General features: G+C 35.0%; 1 protein-coding gene across 3 annotated transcripts in view; it reads left to right on the top strand.

The window, feature by feature from the left end:
• Positions 1-27,556, top strand: part of LRRK2 (leucine rich repeat kinase 2) — a 132,258-nt gene that overhangs the window by 30,650 nt on the left and 74,052 nt on the right. For all 3 annotated transcript variants that reach the window (XM_004771843.3, XM_045073212.1, XM_045073213.1), the window contains exons 14-23: positions 2,799-2,911; positions 7,387-7,531; positions 7,674-7,813; positions 12,215-12,343; positions 12,418-12,588; positions 17,585-17,843; positions 21,552-21,740; positions 24,604-24,722; positions 25,257-25,326; positions 25,835-26,052. In XM_004771843.3, the coding sequence (XP_004771900.1) occupies positions 2,799-2,911; positions 7,387-7,531; positions 7,674-7,813; positions 12,215-12,343; positions 12,418-12,588; positions 17,585-17,843; positions 21,552-21,740; positions 24,604-24,722; positions 25,257-25,326; positions 25,835-26,052 (1,553 nt within the window). The remainder of the gene's footprint in view (positions 1-2,798; positions 2,912-7,386; positions 7,532-7,673; positions 7,814-12,214; positions 12,344-12,417; positions 12,589-17,584; positions 17,844-21,551; positions 21,741-24,603; positions 24,723-25,256; positions 25,327-25,834; positions 26,053-27,556) is intronic.

Here is a 27,556-nt window from a genome sequence, read left to right as displayed (position 1 = left end):
TGGATTCGAGTTCTAAAAATAAGCACAAGACATTCAGAACCAAATCTGTTAATTAATAAAATAATGCTCTCTCAGTTCAAAAGCAAATTTTGAATATAATATTTCTTTTCTTCTATTGTTCTTAGGTTGACCCTGAAATAATACTGATAGTCAGTAATCTTTAGATATTTGAAATGATGTATTTAAATGATAGATGATGTTTTTTATAATAATGCTTAGAAGTATTAAACAAGTACCCTTGAAAATAATTTTATAAGTTTAGGATTATATTTCTTGTATGGAAATACATATCAAATGATTCATTTAGAAAGATACCAGTATATAAATACATTTCTTTATTATTAATCATCTACTTTATTCTATGCTACCATACTATACTATGATACCACACCATGCTATCCTGTACTGTACCATACTAAATCTTACCATTCTGTATATCAATGAGTAATTATAGTATCAGTACCCCAGTAGTTTTGAGGTTGATTATGATTCTGGTTTGAACATTGTAGGGTGAGGTAGGTGCTTATAATATCTAAATTCATTTATTAACTAGATCATATTCAGATATTCTTAATTGTAACAAAGGTATATATTATAGCAAAGTTATATAATTCAGTATCCAATTTAGGTTCACATATGGCATATGGTGTTATGTCTCTTAAGTTTCTTTCAATCTAGTACTTTTCAACTTCTCTTTTTTATAACTGGAGTAATGGACTCTGTGGCTTTAGTAAAATAACAATAAATGTACATTTATTTTAATAAAATATGATTTCACTGTTTTTTATTGAATTTTATTAGTTCTAGAGGAAATAATGTAAAATTATTTTTAATATTTTTAATTTTTTATTAATATATAATGTATTATTAGCCCCAGGGGTACAGGTCTGTGAATTGTCAGGTCTATACACTTTACAACCCTCACCATAGCACATACAATGTAAAATTATTTAAGAAGGAACTTGTACAAATTGGGAAGTGTATAGAGGAAGGTAATTGTGAGTATAAAACCACCTCTAGGAGAACAATTAGAGAAACTGAATTTATTTAATCTGGAGATGATTTAGGGTGATATGAAAATTATAATATAGCCCATTCATTTGTAGTTAATAACAATAAAATTTAACAACTTGGAGGAATTAAAATGTGTCAGTCATTATTCAAAGTGCTTTATGTATATAAACTTTTAAAATTCTCACAGCAACCCTTAAGGCAGAGACTGCTTTGTATGTGGCTGCCATTTTACACTTGATGAAACTGAGGCATTGAGATGGAGAGATTTTAAGGTTACAACTCATAAAACGGGTATTGAACCTATGCAGGCCGACTCCAGAGTAGGCACTTTTAAATACTCGTTTTTGCAACATATTGCAATATATTGAACAGCTGTTACATCTAAAGCACTATGCTTGAAACTCTTGTTGATCTGGAGATGATTAGGCTCTGGATTGTGCCCTCAAAAAGTTTGCAGTACATACAGTTTAAAGGACTATCACGGGGAAAGGAAATTACATTTGCTATGGACATGAGAAACTCAAGTGCTATAGCAGAGACCAGAGATGAAATTTATGGTAATGTTCATTTGGTCTTATTGTAAGAAGGATGCTCTTAGTGGTTATGTCTGCTTGGGAGATGTAATGGGCAGTTTCAGAAATTAACATGGACTCAGTTACTGAAAATGAGACACAGAGAGTTTACGGGACTTGCCCAAGATCATACAGCTGTAGTGAATGTCTGAGCCTGTTTGAATACATTTTAAAATGAGGACTGAAATCTCTAAGAGGGTGGAGATCCATCCAGCCTTTGTTATTCATTGTGGAATTCCCAGCATGTAGCAACACCTCCAGCATGTAGGTAGCCTTCAAGTTTTTTTTGTTAGGTAAATGGAAACCTATATATTGAGCCAGTTTATAGTTCATGTTATTACAAATTATTAAAATAGAAGATCATAAGAATTGTTTATTAATCACTATTTCTATAGTCAGGTTTTGGAGACATCATTCATTCATAATAATTGTATTATGTACTCTATTATATAACCAATATTTTTTGACTTCCTGTCTTTTCAAGTTTTAGAGTCGTTTTGTTACCATGTAGCTTAATAAGGAATATGTTTCCTTTAAGTAACTTAATACTACTATATAGCCTTACAGCACTTTTAACAATACTACGCGCTCCTTACCATCATAATGCTGAAACTAAAATCGTTTTTCTTTTGGCTTTTGGTCCAGCTGTTCTTTTATGTCTGCATTTCACATTTGACCTTTTTCTGTTGCAGTCCAAATAACTGAGCTTCTCTCAAGTGGTCCATTGTTGCATAAAAATCTTTCAACGTCTGATGAGTACAGCTTATTCATACAAAAAAGATATTGTTTGCAAAAAAGAAATTGAAAAATCTCTCCACATAGTAACTTCTTGCTAGTTATTTATTTGCTTAATTTTCTTTTTTATTTAATAAGAAAGATTTTGTTATTGGTTTCAGAGGTAACGTTTAGTGATTCATCAGTTGCCAGTACAGTGCTCATCACATGAAGTGCCGTCCTTAATGCCCATCACTCAGTTATCCCAAAATTCAGGAAACATCCACATATACTGTATTTATTTTATATTCAATGATAAGTTGTTTTTATAAATTTCTTAAAGATAAGGGTTGTTTCTTTGATAAGGAACTATACATTAGAAAAAAGTACAACATGGGTATGTATTGTTAGGTTAATTATGATCTTTTCTATGAATTGACAGTCTGCTCAGCTTTAATCTTTATGAGAATTTATTTATTTATTCATTTATTTATTTAGGGATGCCAGAAGAATCTGGAGAAGATACTGAATATCAACATAAGCTAAATATGGTTAAAAGACAGTGTTTCAAGAATGATATTCATAAACTAGTCCTAGCAGCTTTGAACAAGGTATGTGCAATGTAGGTTTTCTGCCTTTGTACCATTAACTAGAATATGAAATATGGGGATATGGAAGGGCTGTTTTCACCTAAGTTTTCCACCTTCTGTTTACTATGATAGGAGGAAGTTATGTGAGTGGAAACATAAGATGCCAGTAAGGATTAAGGGGGTAAAGAGACGTTTCATTCCATTAAGGGAAGTGTACTCCTGACTAAAGACTTGGACAGGTTCTTTAGATGGCTAGTAACATAAATCCACTCCAGTCTACTCAATCAGAAAAAAAACTAAAGAGCTAGATGTTCAGCTAAGACTGATAGGAACTATGGCTGCTATTTTCTTTCTTTTGGCTGCTTATCTTTTCAGGCGTAGATGGTTCAGTCCATGAAGACACACATGGAACAATGTTGAAGTCGTCTTTGATTACATGGGCTTACTTTCATTACCCTCTTCAGAGATAAACTCTGAAATGGTTCAGCGTGCATGGTTTCTTCCCATTTTTAGTCATTTACATATCTATACGTTTGCAGTTTTATAATGACTATAATCAACATTCATGCTAAGTGTGAAAAAAGAGGGGAATTAGATTTATATTGTGGAATGCAATAGGTGTTGATGGAATTAAGAAGGTTTGGAAGTTTATTGTGAGATGAATTGGTCTTTATGAAAGATGTAAGAGTAAAGATGTAACGAATGATTAGAATTAATGTTTTCATGGAAGGAAGAAAGGAGTCAAAGTAGTTAATGGAAATGATTTCTTATGATTCCTTGTACTTTGAAAAATGTCACAGTTAGAATAGCCTGCAGAGAGATCTCCTTTAAAAATTCAATTTAAACTGAATTTTATAATGTAATTGTCTATGATACATTTTAGTTATTTGTACTGAAATCTTAATATGATTTTTGAATATAACAGTATAATGGGTTGACTTCAATTCCAGAAATATTTGATGAAGATCAGTAGGTGGAAGGATCTGTGTTGGGCATTTGGAAGACAAAAGCGAGCATGTTTTGTACCCTTCTATCTGGGCTCTCTTTCGGGGCAGGGGAAAATGGCTATGCATAAACCACTTATTCTGCACTGGGACTCATGAGCTATATTAGCTTTATGGACACTATTCTAAGAATGTAGAGGAGGGAGCAGTTAATTTTATTCATGGTATGTGTTGGTGAGAAGCAAGAGGTACCAGAACAGCCTTATAGATAACTGTGATCCTGGATAGCCCATCTTTTCCGAAGTTATTGAATAGGAGTGTGATAGGGTAGAAGGAGTCAGGAGTCAAGAGACCCAGCTCTACCTGTAAATACCATGATGCTGAGAAGTCACTCAGCTCTCAGGTCTTACTTTCTTTTTGCTAATTAGTTCCAGAAGTTGTTGAGAAATCTTCTGCCTCCTCCCTTTTCCCACCCCCCTCATTACAACAACTGAATAATAATGACACAGCATCTCACTAAACAGTGACTTTCATTTGTCCTTCCTCCCTTTCTCTCCCTCCCTCCCTTCCTTTCTTCCTTCTTTCTATTCCTTTTTTATCTGTCTGAAAGGAAGAGAGAGCACATAAGTAGTGGGAGAAACAGGCTCCCCACTGAGCAGGAACCTGATGCGGGTCTCCAGTGATCCCAGGATTCTGGGACCATGACCAGAGCTGAAGGCAGATGCTTCACCGACTGAGCCGTCCTGATAATAAACTTTTAACTTTGAACATCTGAGTTTAAGATGACTGGTGTCAAGCAAAGAGTAATGTGGGCTTAGCTAGAGCTTAAGAGAGTTTAAAATTGGGTTTTGAGTTTTCTGCTTAAGGGTTTCTGTGTCTCGATTTTTTTCATCAATAGCATAGGGCTAATAATAGTGTTTCTACATTATAGTATTGGGAGGATTAAATGAGTTCATACACATAAAAGGCTTAAAAGAATGTCTGGCACATAGCAAGTGCTACATGGATTTTGGCATTATTATTATGGTTGTTACGATTGCTGTAATGCATTTGTGTATAAAGTCCCATCCATGGATAGAAAGGATTTCAAAAAAGAACTTTGGGGGACACCTGGGTGGGTCAGTGGGTTAAAGCCTCTGTCTTCAGCTCGGGTCATGATCCCAGGGTCCTGGGATTGAGCCCCGCATCGGGCTCTCTGCTCAGCAGGGAGCCTGCTTCCTCCTCTCTCTCTGCCTGCCTCTCTGCCTACTTGTGATCTCTCTCTGTCAAATAAATTAATAACATCTTAAAAAAAAAAAGAACTTTGGAAAACTTTAACACAGAAAGAAGAGATTGTAAAGAAGATGGTCCAATGAATGGTTTTAAAGTTTGAGAATAATTAGGGATGTGCCATTTTGTGGAAATCAAAGGAGGAAAAAACAGCAATTCAATTGTTAAAGGACTTTTTTCTTTGATTAAGACAGAAGTCTGATTATATGAAATTAAGGGGTGATGAGAATATAAAGGGAGTGGGTATAGATGTTTCTATTAATAAGCTTAGAAATGGAGGAGAAGTTGTAGCTTGATGGAAGGGAAGGCCAATTAAGGGACACTCTCTCTCCCACTTAGGAATTTTTCATCTTTGAGGAGGGTGTTTAGCCCAAGGCATGAACTGTGGCCATCAATTGGGGTTTATTGCGAGGACAGTGAGTCCTCTCATTTCATCCCCATAACAACTCTGCTTTCTTAGGGTTGGTGGGAGGTGAGGAAGCTGAGACAGACATGAGCCATCCCTCCAGTTTCACTGTGAACCCCTTTGAACTTCTTTGTATTTCTTGAATAATACCTTCTGAGTAAATGCCACTTCTGAGTAAATGTTATTTCATTCATTTTGAGTGGAACGGAAATGGAACTATTAGTTTTTTAAAGTGGAACTAAGAGGCAAAATTTAAACCTAAATTTAACTTGCTCCAAATTACTACCCACGGAGTTGGTAAGATGACAATAATGACAGGAAAAAGTCCAAAGGGAGGCGAGGATAGGAGAGTGTTGTTAAAATGGTAGGATGTCCAAGCTGAGCAATTAGGGGGTGGAGGAGAAAGGCACAGAATGAGAACCCTATACAAAAAAACCTCCCACACCCTATACAAAAAAAATTGCTGAATGAGGACAGGTGAGAGGCATTGGAAGATAAGATTGGAAAAGAATGAAAGTCTGTTTGTTGACTTGGAAATGAAAGATTGGAGGGTAGTTGGTTTTAGTTGAAGAAGCTACAACAGAACTTGAGGTTGACTTGAAGCTTAACTCTGTGGTGTTCCATGGTGGTGTCAGTCAGAGATTAGGAGTAGAGCTGCCGTGGAACTAGTGTCTGTGAAAGCAGAAGTCCTGTGAAGGATAACATTGCAATTTTTGAATGGAAAGCTGGGCATTTACAGCATGGCAAAAGTTTGTAAAGCATTGTGGAAAAGCAGAGCTGACCCGTCCCATGTAAGAGTTAGCTACATGTCACAGACGTCGAAAGAGGGAAGGTGTGATTGTGGTTGTCCATTGTGGGAAGGTGTATTGACTGTTTCTCCTCAGTCAATGAGTAGGATAGTCTGGAAAAAAAAATAAATAAAAAGGAAGTATCCTCTATTAGAATACCTGTAAATAATGTCAAATCATCCAGAGGAGTTGATTTTAAGAAGTAGAAGAGGTAGAAATGAACCTCTTGGACTCCCCCCCCCCCTTTTTTTTTTGACTCCTGAACTTTTAAGGGGAGACATTTATATTCATGTCCTAGACATCATACAGGTTAGCTATGTGACTTGAGTTCTTGTTCCTGCATCTTTAAAATTTGGGGAACCTATTACATAGGTTGCTGAGGGGGAGTAAATGAGATTTGGCACATAAAACACTTAAAGAGCAAATTCTCAATTGCTATTTTCTATGGTGAGAGTCAGCATTGTATTTTGCCGGTTAAGTACATAGGCGGTGGGATTGAACATCCCTAATTTGGTCTCATCTCAGCCATGTATAATCTGTGTGACTTTAGGGATACTCAAGCCCTTTAATCCTCAGTAAACTCAGCTTATAATGGGAAGGATATCGGTATGGATTTAAGATTCTTGTGAAAAGAAAATGCATGTAAAATACTTAGTACAGAACAGATTCTCAGTAATCATTAAAATGGTAGCTCTTATCCTTAATAGTAACTAAAAAGTAGTTAGTAATACAAAGCAAAAATCAGGGGAAATAGTCTTTATGTAGACTACCTAGTTTATATTTTATCAGCCTGTAGCTGGCTTTAACTAAGGTAAGTATTAAGAACCCATTTTATTTTATTTTTTAAAGATTTTATTTATTTATTTATTTATTTGACAGAGAGAGAGAGAGAGCGCTCACAAGCAGGGATAATGGGCAGGCAGAGGGAGAAGCAGGATCCCATTGAGCACGGAGCCAGATGTGAGGTTGGATCCCAGGACCCTGGGATCAAGACCCGAGCCGATGGCAGAAGCTTAACGACTGAACCACGGAGGCGCCCCTTAAGAACTTATTTTAAATAGCAAATATTAATTGTCCTTTTGGTTTTAGTTCATTGGAAATCCTGGGATTCAGAAATGTGGGTTGAAAGTGATTTCTTCTATAGCACATTCTCCTGATGCGCTAGAAGTATTGTCCTTGGAAGGTGCTATTGATTCTGTGCTTCACACGCTGCAGATGTATCCCGATGACCAAGGTTGGTACAATTTGAACTCAGGATTTAGGACAGATTTTTATAGGCCTTGGCTGTTGGTTGGATGTCTTTAATTTTTTTTTTCAGTTTTGAGATTTAAGACAATTAATTTTATTTTTTTCCCCTTTATTTATTTATTTTTTAGAAATTCAATGTCTGGGATTAAGTCTGATAGGATGCTTGATTACAAAGAAGAATTTATGCATAGGAACTGGGCATCTGCTGGCAAAAATTCTGGTTTCCAGTTTACAACGATTTAAGGATATGGCCGAAGTACAGATTAAAGTATGTGCATTGTCTTGAAGGGAGTTTGGGATTTTACAAAGATTTCTCTTTCAGAGCATTTGGTACAATTCCCATTTTGCATAAATGGAGATATTCTAGTTAATTAAAAACCATTTATCATTTTGTATTTTAATTATAGAAGGTGAAGAGAATTGGATTGAATCACTAAATATCATGTGTTTCGTTATTAAATCTCTAAAATCAGTATGTTTATTTGCCATTTGTCTTTTTCATGAAAGGGCAGAGAATGTCCTAAAGAAATTCCAGCCAACTGAGCTTTATTTGCTTAGATTTTAGATAATAGAGGTTATAATTGTTTCAAAGTTTATCATTCTCAGTGTTTTGTTGTGGGCTACTTACCTCTAATAATCTTTCTCCTTGATTTTATTTCTTGCAGTGAAATGTTTTAAACATTTTTCATCAAGCAAAATTTCACATGTAATACATAATAACTGTTACATATAAGGAATGGAAGATACTGGTTTAGAGAAGTTTAAGAAATAAATTGGCTCAGATCTTTTTTTTTCTATCTTGTATTTATTTTTATTGAAGTATATTAACATATCAAATGCCATTAACTTCAGGGTACATCATAGTGATTCAGTATTTTTATATATTACAAAATGATCTCCATGTTAAATATAGTTACCATACAAAGTTATTATAAAATTATTGACTATATTCCCTATGCTCTGCATAATATCCCCATGACTTATTTATTTTATAACTGGAAGTTTGTACCTTCACTATTTTGCCTGCCCCTAGCCCCTCCCCACTCTGCTAACCAACACTTTGTTTCTTATATCTTTGCCTCTGTTTCTGTTTTGCATTTTTTTGTTCATTTGTTTTGTTTTTTAGGTTCTAAATATAAGTGAAATTATATGGTATTTTTCTTTTTCTGTTAGACTTGTTCCATTTAGCATAATATCCTCTAGGTCAATCTATGTTGTTGAAAATGGCAAGATTTCATTCCTTTTTAATGGTTGAGTAATATCCTGGTGTGTGTGTGTGTGTGTGTGTGTGTGTGTGTATCACATCTTCTTTATCTATTCATCTATCAATGGACACTTATGTGGTTTTCATATCTTGGCTATTGAAAATAATGCAGCAGGGAACATATAGGTGCATATATCTCTTTGAATTGGTGTTTTCATTTTCTTTGGGTAAATACCTTGAAGTGGAATTGCTGGATCATATGGTATTGTATCTTTAATTTTTTTGAGGAACCTCCATACTGTTTTCCAAAGTGGCTGTTCTAATTTCCATCCCCGTCAACAGTGTACGAGGAGTCCCTTTTCTCCATGTCCTGACAACACTTTTTATTTGTTATCTTTTTTATAATAGCCAGTCTGACGTGCATGAGGTGGTTTTTGTGGTTTTGATTTGCCTTTTACCTGTTTGCTGAGTGATGTTGAGCATCTTCTTATCTGTCTGTTGACCATCTGTATGTCTTCTTTGGAAAAATGTCTATTCAAATCCTCTACTCATTTTTTAAATTGGGTTGTTTGTTTTTATTGGCATTATACTGTATAAATTCTTTATATATTTTGGACATGAACCCCTTGTTGGATGTATGGTTTACAGATACTTTCTCCCATTCATTTTATTAGATTACATTTTCATTATGCTGGTGGCTTCCTTAGCTGTGCAAAATCTTTTTAGTTTGATGTAGTCTCATTTGTTTATTTTAGCTTTTGTTGCCTTTCCCTGAGGAATATAGTCCAAAAGAAATAATGCTGGGACAAATGCCAAAGACTTTACTGCCTGTGTTTTCTTTTAGGAGTTTTATGGTTTCAGCTCTTTCATTAAAGTCTTTAATCTATTTTGATTTAATTTTTGTATGTGGTGTAAGATAGTAGTCCAGTTTTATTGTTTTGCATGTAGCTGGTCTAGTTTTCCCAATGCCGTTCATTGAAGAGCCTATTTTTTCCCCCATTGTACATTCTTGGCTTAATTGATCATATATGTATAGGCTTATTTCTGGGCTCTCTATTCCATATCATTGCCTTATATGTCTGCTTTCATGCCAGTACCATACTGTTTTGATGACTGTAGCTTCGTAGTATAGTTTAAAATCAGGGAGCATGATACCTCCAACTTAATTTTTCTCTCTGAAGAGTGCTTTGGCTATTTGGGGTCTTCTGTGGTTCTACAGAAGTTTTAGAGTTATTTGTTCTACTTCTGTGAAAAATGCTATTGATATTTTGATGGGGATTGCATTAAAGCTGTAGGTTGCTTAGAGCAGTATGAATATTTTGATACTATTGATTTTTTCAACCCCTGGGCATCATGTATCTTACCATTTATTTGTGTTGTTTTCAATTTCTTTAACCAATGTTTTATAGTTTTCAGAGTGCGGGTCTTTTACCTCTTTGGTTAAATTTATCTTTAGGTATTTTATTCCTTTTGATACAATCATAAATGGGATTGATTTCTTAATTACTCTTCCTGATAGCTCATGATTTGTGTACAGTCATAAAACCAATTTCTATATATTAATTCTGTATCCTACAACTTTACTGAATTCATTTTATTTAATAGTTCAGATAGTTTTTGGTGATGTCTTTAAGGTTTTCTACTTATAATATCTGCAAATAGTGACAGTTTAACTTCTTCCTTCTCAACTTCTTCCTTCTCAACTTCTTCCTTTTCATCCAAACTTGGATGCCTTTTATTTCTTTTTCTTGACTAATTGCTGTGACTAGGCCTTTTAAAACTGGTGAAAATGGGCATCTTTTCCTGTTCCTGATCTTAGAGGAAAAGTTTCTAGCTTTTCACCATTGAGTTTGATGTTAGCTGTGGGTAGGTTATATAAGCCTTTTATTATGTTGAGGTAGGTTCCTTCCATATCCACTTTGCTGACTTTTTTTCCCCCTAAAGTTAGCAAAACAAGTAGTCTCTTTAAGAGTTCCTGCTTTGGTTGTTTGTTTTTTTTTTTTTTTTTTTTAGCAATGGAGTTTGCAGCTTCCATAAATCACACTCAGCAAATATTTTCGTAAATGGCAGAATTGACCAGGAATAAAAATGTGTAGGCTCTGTCCTCCATACAGACATTATTATTAAATGAGATAATGTATGTAAAGATTTTAATTATAAAGAGCTGAACACACACATACTTATATTAAAAACAATAATGTTGTTTTATAAATCTGCTTTTTATAATGTGCCTCACCCTAGGATGACTAAAGCCAAGCCAGTACTGATTAAAAGTAATTCTAGAGAAAGGAAATAAATTTGTACAGGTACAGAGCTCTCAGTTTACTCAGTATTAATTCATACAGGTGTAAATCTTAGGATCTCTATAGTAGAGATTGTGAACTGTTGATCAGTGGGCTCAATTTCACCTGCCAAAATATTTTATTTGGCCAGTTCAGTGTTTATAAGTTTTTATTTTGAATTATGTGCCTTTGCACATTTGTATTACTTGCTTTGCTGGTGCATTCATTTGAATTTGCAGGGACCTCTAGTGGTAGGTGGACCTCATGCTCTCAGACATGCATAAATTAAGACTACTTCTCTTATTTAAATGTTAGTAAATATTTGTAGAAATTCAGCATCTTAAAAGCTCAAAATAATAATTGCATTGTTTAGACAATTTCATTAATATATTGAGAAATAATAAAAATTTTGAAATTTCAATTTATCTTTTCGAGTTTACTCAAGTTAAATAATAGTAAACTCATAATTTCATTATTTCCTTAGAATATCTCATGAGTGGAGAGCCTGGACAACTCTTAGGAATATGTTTGAGGTCGTTCTAAAAAGTAATGGTGTGACTTATTAGTTCTTTATAAATAATTTGCTATAAGGATTAAACTTCAGAATGCCTTTAGAGCTTTTCTCAAATACACTCAACATGAATGAAATCTAGGAGCATACATTTGTCTGCTTGGGGTTGAAATTTCAGAAGAAAGCACATTCACACACACAAACACACACATGCAGCACAGCACAGAAGAAAGGGGGAAATACTGGTCTATCTAGAGAAACTAATCTGTAATCTTGTAATAAAAAACACTTTACTGCCAGTTTGGGTGTATACCCTGCCGATTCAGCTATTTCTAATATTAATTAATATCTGGCTTTCATCCTGTAAGTATGGCTTCGACAGGAATCTTTAAAAGCCGACTTTTAATGCATTAGGTATTTTTTCTGCTTTGCTAGACAACAGTTTATTACCTGGCATTTTATTCTCTATGTGCCTGCTGTATTTCTTAGCAACGAGAGAGCAAGGTGTGTTTATAGGATTGTTTCAAGGTTTACAGCTTTTAAGTACAAACCCAATAAATACATCTACTTAGTTAAGTGTCATATACAAACTGTTTTATATTATTTATTTATTCTTTTGGCCTAGAATTGCTTATTATTTATTATTGCCTATTATTTTGGTCACATTTTCAGGGATTTCAGACAATCTTGGCAATACTGGAATTGTCAGTGTCTTTTTCCAACCTGCTGGTGCATCATTCCTTTGATTCTGTGATATTCCATCAGATGTCTTCTAGTATCATGGAACAAAAGGATCAACAGGTACAGGGTTTTACACTTATATGCTAACTGTTATGTATTTAGCTAACTCTAATTCTCATTTCCGTTCTTTTTAGTTTCTAAACCTTTGTTGCAAGTGCTTTGCAAAATTAGTTATGGATGACGAGTTAAAAAGTGTGCTGCTAGAGAGAGCATGCGATCAGAATAACAGTATCATGGTTGAATGCTTGCTTCTGTTGGGAGCGGACGCCAATGGAACAAAGGAGGCCACGTCTTTAATTTGTCAGGTAAATACTCAAGGCCTGACTTTTGTGTTTCCTGTTATAAGACTCTACCACTGTACAGTTCTTCCTTACATCCTATTATTCTTTACTATAGAATTTGCCAGTTAATTGCACAATTGCTTGTGATTTGTGGTGGGAGTTTAGATTCACAGAATTTCAGAGGCAAGAGCGTCCTTGAGGTATATGCAGTCGAAATCTTCATTTTACTTGTTTGCCTACCTTGTTATGTGGATAAATAACTTTCCAAATGTGTCTCTTACTATGCGTCTCTCTGCAAATTGTTCTCCGGGCACACTCCACACAGCATCTGGATTTGTTTTGATCATCTTTCAGCCATTTTCTCTCTGTTTTCAGTTTCTCTGCTAGAAAATTCTGTCCTTAGGGCTACTGCATGTGGCCATGTAGGCTGTATACTGCACACCTTTGGGGATGCTGTTCCCATGGACATCCTCTGCCATTGGCCACCCCTGTGGTCATGTAGCACTGTGGTCCTGCCTTCCTTCCCTCTCTTCCCTCATGCACTGTGCAAACACATCTCTCTAATTGTTCTCCTTTTCCTTCAAAATCTAACCCAGATTCTCCTTCCCTAATAAAGCCTGCCCTGTACTGTTGGCCTCCATAAAAAATATTTACTTCTGTAAGTCTGTGAGAATTTAGGTACACCTCTTTATATTTTGTGAGTTATATGAAAGTAGAAATAGACAATGTTCATCTCTGTATCATCTAGAATAGCTAACTCATGGCTTTATATACTGTACGTATTTAGTCAGCGTTGAAGTGCATTATGTGTTATTTCAGGTTCTCCATTGTATAAATTTTAGTTTATAATAGCATTCAGGTAACACCGTGTGTATTTTCTAGAAATGTAGTCATATTTCTAACAAATGAATTATGTAGGGATTTAATATACATTATTAAATGACCAACAGAATACTATAATTTCCAATAATTTACTTTAAAGCTTTACTTTAATTTTCCACTTGCCTATGGATTCAATTCGTCAACTACACACTAAGTTAGTACTAATTGGCACTCTGCATAAAAAGAAACTGAACATGCAAATTATTTTCATGCATAATTAATTTGTACATTAAGACCAAATAATCATAGGGATGCCTGGGTGGCTCAGTTGGTTGGGCGGCTGCCTTCAGCTCAGGTCATGATCCCAGGGTCCTGGGAACGAGTCCCACATCAGGCTCCTTGCTTAGCAGGGAGTCTGCTTCTTCACTCTGCATCTGCCTGCCACTTTGTCTGCCTGTGCTTGCTCGCTCTCTCTGGTAAAAAAAAAAAAAAAACAAATAATCATACTACTTAAATTTATTCAAATTTCATTTGTGAAATTCACCTTAAAACTAGTTGCTTCTCTATTATTAAAGGTAATTAAATTATTTCCTTCAATAATGTAATACACTTTTATTGTGTATCTTTCATGTGATCTGCAGATCATTGCTTAATGTTACTGGGCTATGGGGGATATGGCAAAGAACTGAAAATAAACTTCCCCTTCACATTTTTTGTTAGGGAAATAATACCTAAAAGCATTTGAGTGCAAAAATTTTATATTACCATTGGAAATGCTTCAGACTCTTCTCTCAAGTTATCCAAATATTTCTACAGAAGCTTTTTATTTTATTCTTCTTCACATATTCTTTGGACTTCATGCATTTAGTTATTATCTTCTTAAAAAAATCAGATCTTTACATCTATGGGTGTATTAAATTTAAAGAATTTATCTAAGTTGCCAGAGATTATTTGTATCTAAAAAATAATAAATATTGATTAATTTTTATGGATAGATTGAACATAGATTTTTGTGGATAGATTGAACATACATTATTTATAGTGTAAAATAAGGTAGTCAACACTATTTGTGTGCCAATGCTGTATAATTAAGGTCTGTTCAGAGCAAAGATGGAGTGAATCTATTAGGCTTTCTGAGGGGAATTTAATGATGCGATATACATGATTCCTATAGAAGATTATGGAAGATTGGTACTGGGCATGCAAATGCATGAATAGAGATCCAAAGATGAAAATCATCAAATCATGGTGGGAAGAACTACCATGTAAAAATAATAACAAACACTGTTGTCTTGATTACCCCCTGGGCACTGCTCTGAATCCTTTATACAATTTAGCCCTTATAACGACATTAGGAATGGGTTATAGTAGTATTCGTATTTTACAGGTAAGGAAATGAGGCACAGAAAGGTTAAGTAACTTGCCTAAGGACATTCTCCTGGTAGGTGATGGAAAATCTGCCTCCCATGTGCTTGTTTTCATCTCTTGTCTACACCATAGATTCATGATAGCGGTGGTGGTAGTAGGGAAGGAGGGGGAGTTGTTCATTTATTCTTAAAGGCTAGTGTGAAATATTTGGCTTTGTTTATCAGCTGCATTATTTATAAATTTGAAGATGAGAGAGAAGATTGCAAAGGATCGTCAATTATACTTCTGATCATCTTTGATTATATTCTGAATTATCTCCATTATTATTTAAATGTAAAACTGTAGTTCTGAGCAGTATTTTTTTCTTCTCATGGAGTTGAAATTACTTTCGTAATTTTTTTTTTTTTTTACCTGATACACTTTCTTACATATCTCTCTCTTCAGGGCACTCTATACATAAAGTCAGCTTGGATCTTTTGGGCCCTCAAGAAAAGTACTCTATAAAAATGCTTGAGGAACTTCTTGGTGGAGAGCCCTGTGCTAGATAAGTAGTCACAAATATACAAGGGGTTTCGTATTTCAGGATGGTTTATTTCTAGGTGTGGAAAGGAGAGAGGTTTATTTCTCTTGGGAGAGGAGAGAGGATAAAACATAAATCATCTTAGTATAAGGTAGGCAGTAAGACGTAAAAATTTGCTGGGCTGCAGAGAGGCATTTGCTATTGAGTTTTCTGGCTCTCTGTCCCTCCTTTCTCCTTCCCTCCGTCTTTATTCTTCCCAACCTTCCTTTTAAATTTCCTGTGGACTTTTAAAGAGGATTTTAGTAATTTGCTAATTAAATTAAATATATGTCCTAAGGTATTTTTTTAAAAGATTTTATTTATTTATTTGTCAGAGAGACTGAGAGCACAGCAGGGGGAGCAGCAGGCAGAGGGAGAAGCAGGCTTTCCGCTGAGCAGGGAGCCAGACGTGGGACTCCATCCCAGGACCCCGGGATCATGACCTGAGTGGATGGCAGACACCTAACTCACTGAGCCACCCAGGTGTCCCTATATTTTTACTAGGTATTATACTAGGCTATAGAGGTACAAATTGAATTACAATAGCATCCAAGCTTTTCATTCCAGTTTTAAAAGCAATAGGCATGTTTGGTTTAGTGTGCTAAGTGCTATGTTAAACAAAAGTGATGGGAGCCTGAAGGAGGAAGAGAGCTTGGGAGCTTGGTAGCAAGGACTTAACGTGCAAGAGCTGATAAAGCTGTTCCTTCAAGAATGAACATTTTTGGCTCGATGAAGAGTAGAGTTAAACATTGAGAGCCCTAGAAATAGTGTAATTGAAAAATAATGAGGTTTAAAAAATTGTATGTTGTGTTTGGGGAATGTCTTGGAGCAGAGGGGTTTAGAAGATTTTTGAACAGGACAGTGACTTGATCATATCTAAAGTAAAAGAGCACCCTGGTGGCTCTGAGGAGAATGGGTTGAGAAGGTGGGTAACCTGGAGACTGGTGGGCAGTAATTTAGTCTTTGAACCACAGAATGCTCCCCTCAACACCTTTGATATACTTAAATTCTAGAGAATTCAGGAATTTCCCCCAGTGTCCTTCCCCTGATCTGCTACCTTGGATCTTAGGATCTTCTTTTCTTTTCTTTTTTTAATCCTTAATTTAGGGTAGTGAAAGGAGCACAGGGTTTGGAGTGAGCAGATTTGACTTCAAATCCAGGCTTCTTGTTGACTCCCTGTAAGGGTTTGGGACAAATCATTTATCTTTTCTAAATACTCATCTTTAAAATGGGGGTAATAGTTTTTATGGCATAGGATATTTTTTAAAGATTTTATTTATTTATTTGACAGAGAGAGATCACAAGTAGGCAGAGAGGCAGGCAGAGAGAGAGAGAGGAGGAAGCAGACTCCCTGCCAAGCAGAGAGCCCGATGCGGGGCTCGATCTCAGGACCCTGAGATCATGACCTGAGCCGAAGGCAGAGGCTTTAACCCACTGAGCCACCCAGGCGCTCCTGGCATAGGATTTTTAATAAGAATTAGAAATCAAGTGTACACAGACTTCAGCACAGTACCTGACATATAATATTTCTGTCATCTATTACTTTGATATTCTAGTTGATAGCATATCAGGTTCTTTCACCTTTCAGAAGCTGTTCTGCATAGGCCGGTATGCTACATACACATTGCTAAGTCTTCCCTCTGCTCACTACGGTCCCTGTGGTTTTTGTAGCACCTAGCATGCTAACCTACTTGGAGCATGTACTCTGAAAAACGTATTTAGGGGAAGGTAGAAAACTGAGAGACAAGAAATTTCTTTGTAGAAATTCAGATTCTTGTCCTGGAAACCAGAAATCAGAGATGACTGTCCTTTGTATGTAGCATTAACAAGTTTTGTGATGTTCATATTCTCATTTAGTTATTCTACATCATGAATGAAGGCAGGGCAGTAGCCTTTACTGTGAATGGTACTAGTTTCCCAGATGTCCTTCAAGGAGTAAACAGGAATCCAGAAGGTATAAGCAATATGTATAATTGGTAGAGCAGTGGGCTTCTGACTTCAAGTGTTATGAACTTTTTCTCCATATCATGTGGCCTCTCTCATGGTAACTTACTCTCCCGTGGCAGGTTATTTGGCTGATGCTACTCTGATGTTTGTGGCACTAATCTTCTTTTATTTTCCTAATCTATTTCAAGGATGAGTTTTGCCTTATTTTGTTTCTATCTAAATTTGAGGGTATAGAGAAAAATCACACAAAATTCAATTTACTAGTCTACCAAAAGGAAGAAATATGGGCCTTTAATATGTTCACCTTCCTTTTTTGTTTCCTAGGTATGTGAGAAAGCCAGCAGTCCCAAATTGGTGGAACTGCTACTGAATGGTGGTTCCCGCGAACAAGATGTTCGGAAGGCGCTGGCGATAAGCATTGGGAAAGGTGACAGCCAGATCATTAGCTTACTCTTAAGAAGACTTGCTCTGGATCTGGCCAATAATAGCATTTGCCTTGGAGGATTTTGCATAGGAAAAATTGAACCTTCATGGCTTGGTCCTTTATTTCCAGATAAGACATCTAATTTAAGAAAAGAAACAAGTAAGTATTAACAGGAAGATTTTGTCCAAGTCTTTTTTTTTTGTTAGTATTTTTTTTTAAGTCATTGATCTTTTCATTAGGTTTATTTCAGTTTGGTACAACTTAAGCCAAGATAATTGTGAAGGTTTTGATATCGTTTTGGTCATGAAAGGTTTTGATTCTTTTTGGTCATGAAATGCTGTAAAACGATATTATATTTAATTCTTTATGACTTAGCAAGTACATCTTTTATAAAGATAGAGCCAAATAGTGGGATCTTCTGAGCAGTTGCTTTTTAAAAAATATATATTTTATTTTATTTTTATTATTTTTTAAAGATTTAATTTACCTGAGAGAGAAAGAGAGCATGAGCTGGGGGAGAAGCAGATGGAGAGGGAGAGGCAGGCTCCGCGCTGAGCAGGGAGCCTGATGTGGGGCTCAATCCCAGAACCTTGGGATCATGACCTGAGCTGAAGGCAGAGGCTTACCTGACTTTATCACCCAGGCACCCCAGATATATTTTCTTTTTTATTACAAAAGTAACCCATGCTTATTCTAAGAATAGCAAAACACAAAAATTGTAAGGAAGAAAATAACAGTAATTATTTTATTCCTTATAGACAATCAATGTAGATTTACTTGCTAGATTTTTTTATATGCTTACATATAATATGCATCAAAATGTATATGTAGAAACATATACATATATATACTTTGCATTTTCATGTTAACATATTTAGTTTTCAGTTTTTTAATATTTCAATTAAGGATGTATTTTCTTCATATTTTCAAGTTAATATATATTAAGTATGTTGATGACAAGTTAACATCATCCTCCATTAATACTTCTGTCATTTCGGATGTCAGTCATTCATACTAACTGTGTTTCTAAAAGTTGAGCTCCCTGCTTTGCCTTTGACAACTTACTCCCATGCCCACTTCCTTCCCAACAGTGGTCATATTCTACAACTCTTCACCTTAAGGACTATCTGGTCAATAGCATGTTTGCTTTACTGTCATTTTCCTGATGCATTTACCTGGTAAAACCTTATTCCTGTTCACTCCAACAGTCTGCTTCTTTCCTTCCCTTCCCTAGGGTAGCTGAATGCTGCTGGAGGAAAGTAATCTTTATGCTTATTGGTGCCTCCCCAAATTCCAGGTCTCCAACATTCTGGTGGGCCCTAAAAGATTCAGTGAGGCTGAATTTGCCTAAGTCTCTTAAATGCGTCATGTACTTTTATTTCCAGGATTTTCCCACTGGTACTCTAACTGCTTAACTCCCTTACCTTCTCTCACTTGCCTGTCTCTTCATTCTTTTTGCCTCAGCACCTTCTCACTTTTTATAAGAAAACATTCCTGCCCATGTGAAGTCTGGTTGGAAGATCCACCTACATGCTCTGTAGCTCCTTGTTTCTTATGTGTACTGCACTTATCACATTGTATAATTGTATTTTTTCTTTTTATTATCTACCTTTTGATTGATTACATGCATCACAAAGTCAATGTCAGTTTTTTCCATTGTTGTAACTTTAGCATCTGTGCTAGTACTTTGCACATATTAGGTGCTCTAAATATTTAAAATATTGGCAAAATTCAAAATTTGATAATAAATTATGTTGATAAGCATACATGGAAATAGACATTCCACACAATATTCCTATAAATTTAAATTACCCTCTTTTAATGACAATCTGGTAATATCCATTAATATTTTAAATGCACATCCATACTTTTTTGCCCAGTTATATATGGATAGAAATCCATGATAAAGGCATTCTTTTTTTTTTTAATAAACATATAATATATTTTTATCCCCAGGGGTACAGGTCTGTGAATCGCCAGGTTTACACACTTCACAGCACTCACCATAGCACATACCTTCCCCAATGTCCATAATCCCACCCCCCTTCTCCCAACCCCCTCCCCCCAGCAACCCTGTTTGTTTTGTGAGATTAAGAGTCACTTCATGATAAAGGCATTCTTAATGTACACAAAAAGTCGTATACAAGGATTCACATTAAAATATTCTTTATAATAGCAAGAAATTATGAGAAAAAATCCCAAATATTCTTCAAAAGGAACTATTTGAATCAATCATGGTACATTCATGCAATAGGATGCTTTGCAATTGTTGGGGGAAAAACATCTAGCAAATCAAAATGTTCAGATGTAGAGAGCATTATTAAGTAAAAAAAAAATAAAAAAGCAAAGGACAGCATTTTTAGTATACTGATGTTTGCGAAAACACAGTTGAGATATGGTAGTCATAAATGTTTGAATATGAAAAGACTTATGTCAGAAGAAAAACTCCAGAAATTCGTTCCCTGGTTGCCTCTGCGGACCTTGGAAACTAATGAAATATGATTAGATCCTGTGTTCCATCACTTCAAGATGTCTCTTGCCAACAACCTGCTTACTTGAATCTCTGAGTTCTGATGGGGAGAGATTATAGGCCCCCTGCAAAGGGATGAAGGGAGATTTACCACCCATTGTATTCCCTTTGTTATGCATGATTTTTTTTTTTTTATATTTGGTAAGTCTCTCCTAATTAAAAAAGTACAATAATGTCATTTGATTCATTGGAGAGCATGGCCATAATTATATTGGCAGCTCAACTGAGTAAAGAACATTTTGGATTCATAGCTTTAAAACATTTTTCAGCTACTACTTGACCGAGTCACATACACCTGTATTTGAAGAAATTGCCAAGCTATATGTAGCACAATGAGGACTTGGCAAACTTATTTCTTCATAATAGAACATAATATAAAATATAGTAAAATAGAAGGATATTAACTTTCAAATTCCACCAAATTTCTCAGTGGAATGAATCACTTAGCAAAAGGTTTATAAACAAGAATATAATTTATTGAGCATTTTCTATGTTCTAAGCATTGTGCTAAACATTTTATATGCATCATTTCCTCTTTTTATTTTATTATTTTATTTTATTTTTAAAGATTTTATTTATTTATTGGAGGGAGAGAGAGATAGCGAGAGAGAGCAAGAGTAGGGAGGAGAGGGAGAAGCAGGCTCCTCACTGGGCACATGGGACTTGATCCTAGGACTCTGGGATCATGACCTGAGCCAAAGGCAGACCACACTTAACCAACTGAGCCACCCAGGTGCTCCTGCATCATTAACTTTAATCTTTTTCATAACCTTATGTTGTCATCTTCACTTCCCAAGTGAAGATACTGACACTCAGGGAGTCTATGTAACTTGCAAGTGCCATTACTGTTATTTGAGCACAGGCCTGTCAGGTTTCAAAGCCCAGGCTCTTTCCTGTAGTTTCATAAAATATTCAGTTTTGTCACTACACCAAAGCTTTGAGTAAATTTTTATGATTTCTAAAAAATTTAAATTCAGTGCTTGCTTCTTATGCAATATCATGGTTATAAAGTGAGAAATAAGTATATGGGTGCTTTGGTGGCTCAGTCCATTAAGCATCCAGTTCTTGATTTAAGCTCAGGTCATGATCTCATGGTCATGGGATCGAGCCCTGTGTTGGGCTTCACGCTCAGTGGGAAGTCTGCTTGAGATTCTCTCCCTCTGTCCCTCCCTCCCTGTGCTCACTCTCTCTCTCTCAAATAAAAAAATAAATATTTTTTTTTAAAAAAGAAATGTGTAAAAAATTCTCTAGAAGCATGAAGATACATAAGGAACTTTGGTGTGATCTATGTTTATGTTTCTTGATTTCTAAGTGACTGGTCTATCTTTTTATTGTAGACATAGGATCCACCCTAGCAAGAATGGTGCTCAGATATCAGATGAAAAGTTCTTTGGAGGAAGGGGCAGCCTCAGGCAGCAATGGGAACTTTCCTGAAGGAGTACTTGATAAATTTGATGAATGGACCTTCATTCCAGACTCCTATGTGGACAGTGTTTTTGGTCAAAGTGATGACCTGGATAGTGAAGGTATTTATTACAAAGAAATATTCCCTTTTTGTTTTCAAACATTTACACACTGGTATTGAACAATAGAAACGGAGACAAAACCTGATTTAATTTATTTGGAAAACTTGAGGAAGAATGTGTTCATTATCAGAAGTAGTTAATTCTCACTAATTCCAGTTAAGGTGATGCCTGTCAAGAAAATGTATCTCTTCATTTCCTAAGTATTATAATACCGATCATTATCAGTGAATGGTGACTAATGTAGTGAAAACACTTTGACTCAGACTAGAATTGGATTCCATGTTCCTTTATTGACAAGATCCTTTTGTGGCTTGTGTAAGCACCTTACCCTTAATAAAGATGGTGTTGCCAACCTTCCAGGATTATTTATAAGAATTAGAGAAATTGTATGTAAAGTGTCTGGGAGAGTGCTTCCCAAATAGATTTTTACCTTTAGAAGGATTAAAATAATATTAATATTTTAATAACACCTTGAAATAACTTAAAAAGTTGTCATGGCAATATATATAATGACAGTTATAGAACTGACATATTTAATACAAGCAGTTTGGTAAAAATGGGGTGAGTTGCTTTTTTAATGACGTGATAAGAATGAAAACTTTGGGTAAGAGATAAAAGTATTTGAGAGAGCAAACAGTAAGTGTTCTCCCTGAATCCCCAAATCTCTGGCCCAAGTACTTTTTAAAATCAACTTTATTCAGATATAATTAATATAAAATAAAATGCACCCATTTTAAGTGTGTGTTTTCATGGGTTTTGAAAAATTTATACATCCATGTAATCATCACCACTATTAAATTATGCAACATTCCTATCATCGAAAAAATTTCCTTTATACCTTTTCAAAAATACCCTGATCCTTGGTCCCTGGCAAACACTGATCTGCTTTCTGTCATTATAGATTAAATTAGTATTTTCTTAAGTTTTATATGAATAAGACAATATAGTCTGTTCTCATCTGTGTCTGGCTGTTTTTCTTTTCTTTCTTTTTTTTTTTTCTGGCTGTTTTTTAAAGTAGTTGGTCTATGTTGGTGAATGCTCTTTAACTTAAAAGAATATGTATTCAGCAGTTGTTGGGTCAATTAGATCAATTTGGTTGTGTTTCTTAGGTCTTCCATATCTTTACTAATTTTTCTCTCTACCTATTGTATTTGGCAAAGAAGTGTTGAAACTGTAGTCATGTTGTGGAGCTCTACTACTAGATGCATAAACATAAAGGATTGCAGTTTTTTTTTTTAAAGATTTTATTTATTTATTTGACAGACAGAGATCACAAGTAGGCAAAAAGGCAGGCAGAGGGAGAGAAGGAAGCAGGCTCCCTTTGGAGCAGAGAGCCTGATGCAGGGCTTGATCCCAAGACCCTGGGATCATGACCTGAGCTGAAGGCAGAAAGAGAGCATGAGCAGGAGGGGCAGAGAGTGAAGGAGAGAGAATCTCAAGCAGACTCCATGCTTAGTGTGGAGCCTGACACAGGGCTTGATCTCAGAACCCTGAGATCATAACTTGACCCAATATCAAGACTTGGACATTCCACCAGCTATGCCACCCAGGCAGCACTTTAAGTATTTTTAAATAAAGGAAAAATTAGAAATGCTGACATAAATATAATTATAAAATGCCTTTGATGCTTCTATGAACAATATGCTAACACAACATACACAGACATAAAATAGGATAATTATGAAAATGTAATAGTTATAAGATAAAAATGTAATTAAACTGTGAAGTCTATTTTAGTAAGATATTTAAGCATAAAATAATTAAAGTTGTAAGATAAATTGTTTTAATAGTGAATGAAGTGGAAGTCTTTTTATCAATTTTAAGATTTATATAGAGTATTATAAAGTTGATTTTTAGATATATAGATTTTTAAATTTGTTTTGATACTTAAAATTAATTCTGTATGTTTGTAAGATAGAGAGTGGTAGAATTTATAATCTCATGATTTTTCAGTAATGTCTCCAAATTTTTTATCCTTAATATAATTTGTTTATTGATCCTTATTTTCTTTAAATCCATAATTTTAAAATAAGTTATTTTCTCTTCTTTCTCAAGATGCTTATGCCAACTAAACTCAGTTTCATTTTAATGTCATTCCATAAATGAGATAACATAATGTGGAATTTAAATAGAGGCGTTCTCAAGATTCCTGAATGTGAGATAATTTAGTGTGATTCCAATATTTAAATAAATTTAAATAAAAATTTTCTGAGAGCAAATCAAAGAAACATAAAAGAATGACATTGATCAGATATGTGTATAAGCTTTCTTTTTTCAAAGATTTATTTATTGGAGAGAGAGAGCACAAATGGGGGGAGGGACAGAGAGAAAGAGAAGCTGACTCCCCACTGAGCAGGGAGCCCGACATGGGGCTTGATCCCAGGACCCTGGGAAGATGGCTTAATCCTAAGGCAGATGTTTAACCAACTGAGCCATCCAGTGCTCCAAATTTGTGTATAAACTTTCTTTGCTTAAGTATAAACTTTCTTTGGTTCCTGTACACACATGTATTTATTATAACATGTAACTATTTTTTTTTTACTTGTTTTTTTCCTACTATACTATGAGCTCATATCAGGCATGGATTGTTTTTCCTACTTATCTTTATTCAGCACTTGTTCAGTATCTAGTCTAGGACAGCCATTCAATAAATATTTATAAATGAAGAAAAATGTAGCTGAATTTTGAAAATGAAAAGCCAACATAGTTTATTATTTCTATTTTAAGGATGTTACAGTGGAAATTGAGCAATTTCCATCAATGAATATATGTTTAACCTTTTATGATTATTGTATTATGATACTAGCATCTTATGATTGAGTCAGCATTTTTTATTTGCCTTTATTTTGTCATTTAAAAATAGGAAGTGAAGGCTCATTTCTTGTGAAAAGAAAATCTAATTCAATTAGTGTAGGAGAATTTTACCGAGATCGTGCCTTGCAGCGTTGCTCACCAAATTTGCAAAGGCATTCCAACTCATTGGTAAGTTAAATTGTCATTATGTTGTGTGTTTTGTTACTGATAGTCTCTTGATAACTGAAATTATTTGCCAAAGCTAGGAGCTACTGGTGCAGAAATTCCCTAGTATATGAAAACTTTATATATAGAATATGTGTGTGTGTGTCTGTGTACATATATAGATATATATCTACATATCTACATATAGATGTATATATGTATACATATATATCTATATATATACATATATAGGTATATATGTACACAGACACACATATATATATGTATAAACCATTCTAAATACTCATGCTCATGCTCATTTTTTTAGCATGTTTGGGCCATATGTGTACTAAGTATACTTCAAAATGATTTTTTTTCCTTTTTTCTTTTCAGAGCTCCATTTGTATGGAGCCCAGGGTAGGTCTATGTCTTATGGTGTGGCTAGTCTCCTGAGTGTTTTAACTAGACATCTTACAGTGATTCTTAAAGAATAGGAAATGTTCTCTTTGCTCCAAAAACTGATAGTGATTTTATTAAACCTGTCTATTTTTTAAATAGGGACCTATTTTCGATCATGAAGATTTACTGAAGCAAAAAAGAAAAATGTTGTCTTCAGATGACTCACTCAGTAAGTATTTGAAAGTAATAAAAAATAAGTAGATATTTTGAGCAGAATGCAGTACTTTGTTAATAACAGTTTCCTCTACTCAGATTTTCTGGGTGTTCAACTCATCTTACATAACCTTCAAATTATATGTCTAATGGTATCACACACTATAGAAGAATGAAATACAATTACATATTTAAAATTTTACCTTTTATGGTGCTATGAAAGATTGACTCTTCTATCCTTTCTTCTACTTTTCTGGAATGTAAATATTACCATCACCAACGCCACTCTTCATCCCCTTCTCCGGGTCTCCTTTTTTTTTTATACTACTTCTACCACTTGATTAAGTATTTATTATTTATTGTCCATCTCTGCAACTGGAATGTAAGCTCTGTAGTTTCGTTTTCTACTGAATCTCCAGTGCCTTTGAAAGGAGTCTGACACTGGTAGGTGATCAGTAAATATTTACCAAGTGAACTTAGATTCCTTGCTCATATTTCCATTGTGTGTTTGTTTTTGACAAAAGGGTCATCAAAACTTCAATCCCATATGAGGCATTCAGACAGCATTTCTTCCCTGGCTTCGGAGAGAGAATATATCACATCATTAGACCTTTCAGCAAATGAACTAAGAGATATTGATGCCTTGAGCCAGAAAAGCGGTATCAGTGGTCATTTGGAGCATCTTGAAAAGCTGGAGCTTCATCAGAATGCACTCACGAGCTTTCCACAACAACTCTGTGAAGTAAATTTAATTTGTTCTTTTAACTCTCAGGATATTCGAAGAGCTTTTGTATTTCTATCTAACTTGCATGGTTAAATCTTTAGAAAGAAGGATCTGCTTCTGCATCATTTGACAGTAGTTCCCCATTTCCTGTGGTTTTCACATTGGGATCTTAGTCTGTGTGGTGTTCAGGAGCATCTTTGAGGAATGGTGATCTGGTAAAAAAGGAATCCTAGGTTCTGTCCAGATGATCTGTGGTACATGGTAGGATGTATCCAGGCTGCATGTTCATCATGCCTTCAATTATTGAATTCTAGGAAGACAACTTAAACAGTGTGAAGAGGTAGACTAGATTAGACCTGGTTTGGTGGCACTGGCTCTGGCTCAGCCACCAACTGTCTAACAATAAGTATGTGTTCCTCTGGCCACTCTAAGCCTTCATGTCCTCATCTGCAAAATATAGAGGCTCAACTAAACTATTCCTGAGACACTTAATGAGTTTTAAAATTACAGGGATGCCTGGGTGGCTCAGTTGGTTAAGCGGCAGCCTTCGGCTCGTGTCATGATCCCTCGTCCTGGGATCGAGTCCCACATCTGGCTCCTTGCTCAACGGGAAGCCTGCTTCTCCCTCTGCCTCTGCCTGCCACTCTGTCTGCCTGTGCTCACTATCTCTGACAAAAAAAATAAAAAAAGAAAATTACATGCAACTTAAAAGTTGATATTTTTTCTCAACATTCCTATTTTCAAAAATTAAAGTATAAAATGATCTGCTGATAGAGTAGTTCTCAGAATACTGACTTTGTTCATCATTTTAATGTATGATGGATCAGAAGTCAAAGAACCTATCTTGACAAATTAAAAAAAATTGAATACAAATATTTAAATTGTTAAATTAAATTATTACACTGAACTGCAAAGTTTGATGAAGGATCATCCTTTATAAAACACTGGTTTTACTGCAAATGCATTTTTCTTTTTTTTTCACCTATAAAATTTGTAATTCTTTTGAGACTTTAACTTAACTGTTAACTTCTTGAGAACAGGAGCTGTTTCAGGTTTGTTCATGTCTATTCTCAGTACCAAATAAGGTCTTAAATACAGTGGAGGCTCAATAGATGATTATTGAATTAATTTATGGTAGAATTAATGGCTGACACTTGGTAGACCTTCAATAAATATTTGTTAAAGAGTAAATAAAGAAAACTAGAATTGACCCTAACTAAAGCAAAGACAATTCAAAAAGAGCATGACACGGTAAGATACATTAAGGGTATTCAAAGACCAGACAAGCTCAGAATCTTCTCTCAAGGAAATTTTAAATAGGCACCACTAGATGGCACTTTTAAAATTACTGCTTGTAGCTATCTCTACCAAAAAATTTCTCCATTAAAATTTGGGAATAAAGAATTTAAAAATCTTCCATTCTGAATAATCTGGTAGGATCTGAAACAATGGCAGATATTTCCAAACAACTTCTGGGGCAAAGATCCGTTAATAAGCTTTATGATCACATCAAACGCTTTAG

This window comes from Mustela putorius, unplaced genomic scaffold (assembly GCF_011764305.1).
Source record: "Mustela putorius furo isolate JIRA1106 unplaced genomic scaffold, ASM1176430v1.1 tig00537227_pilon_pilon_pilon, whole genome shotgun sequence".
Taxonomy (NCBI): Eukaryota; Metazoa; Chordata; class Mammalia; order Carnivora; family Mustelidae; genus Mustela; species Mustela putorius.
Note: the sequence above shows the minus strand (reverse complement) of the source record. Positions and strands in the feature narration are given on the sequence as shown.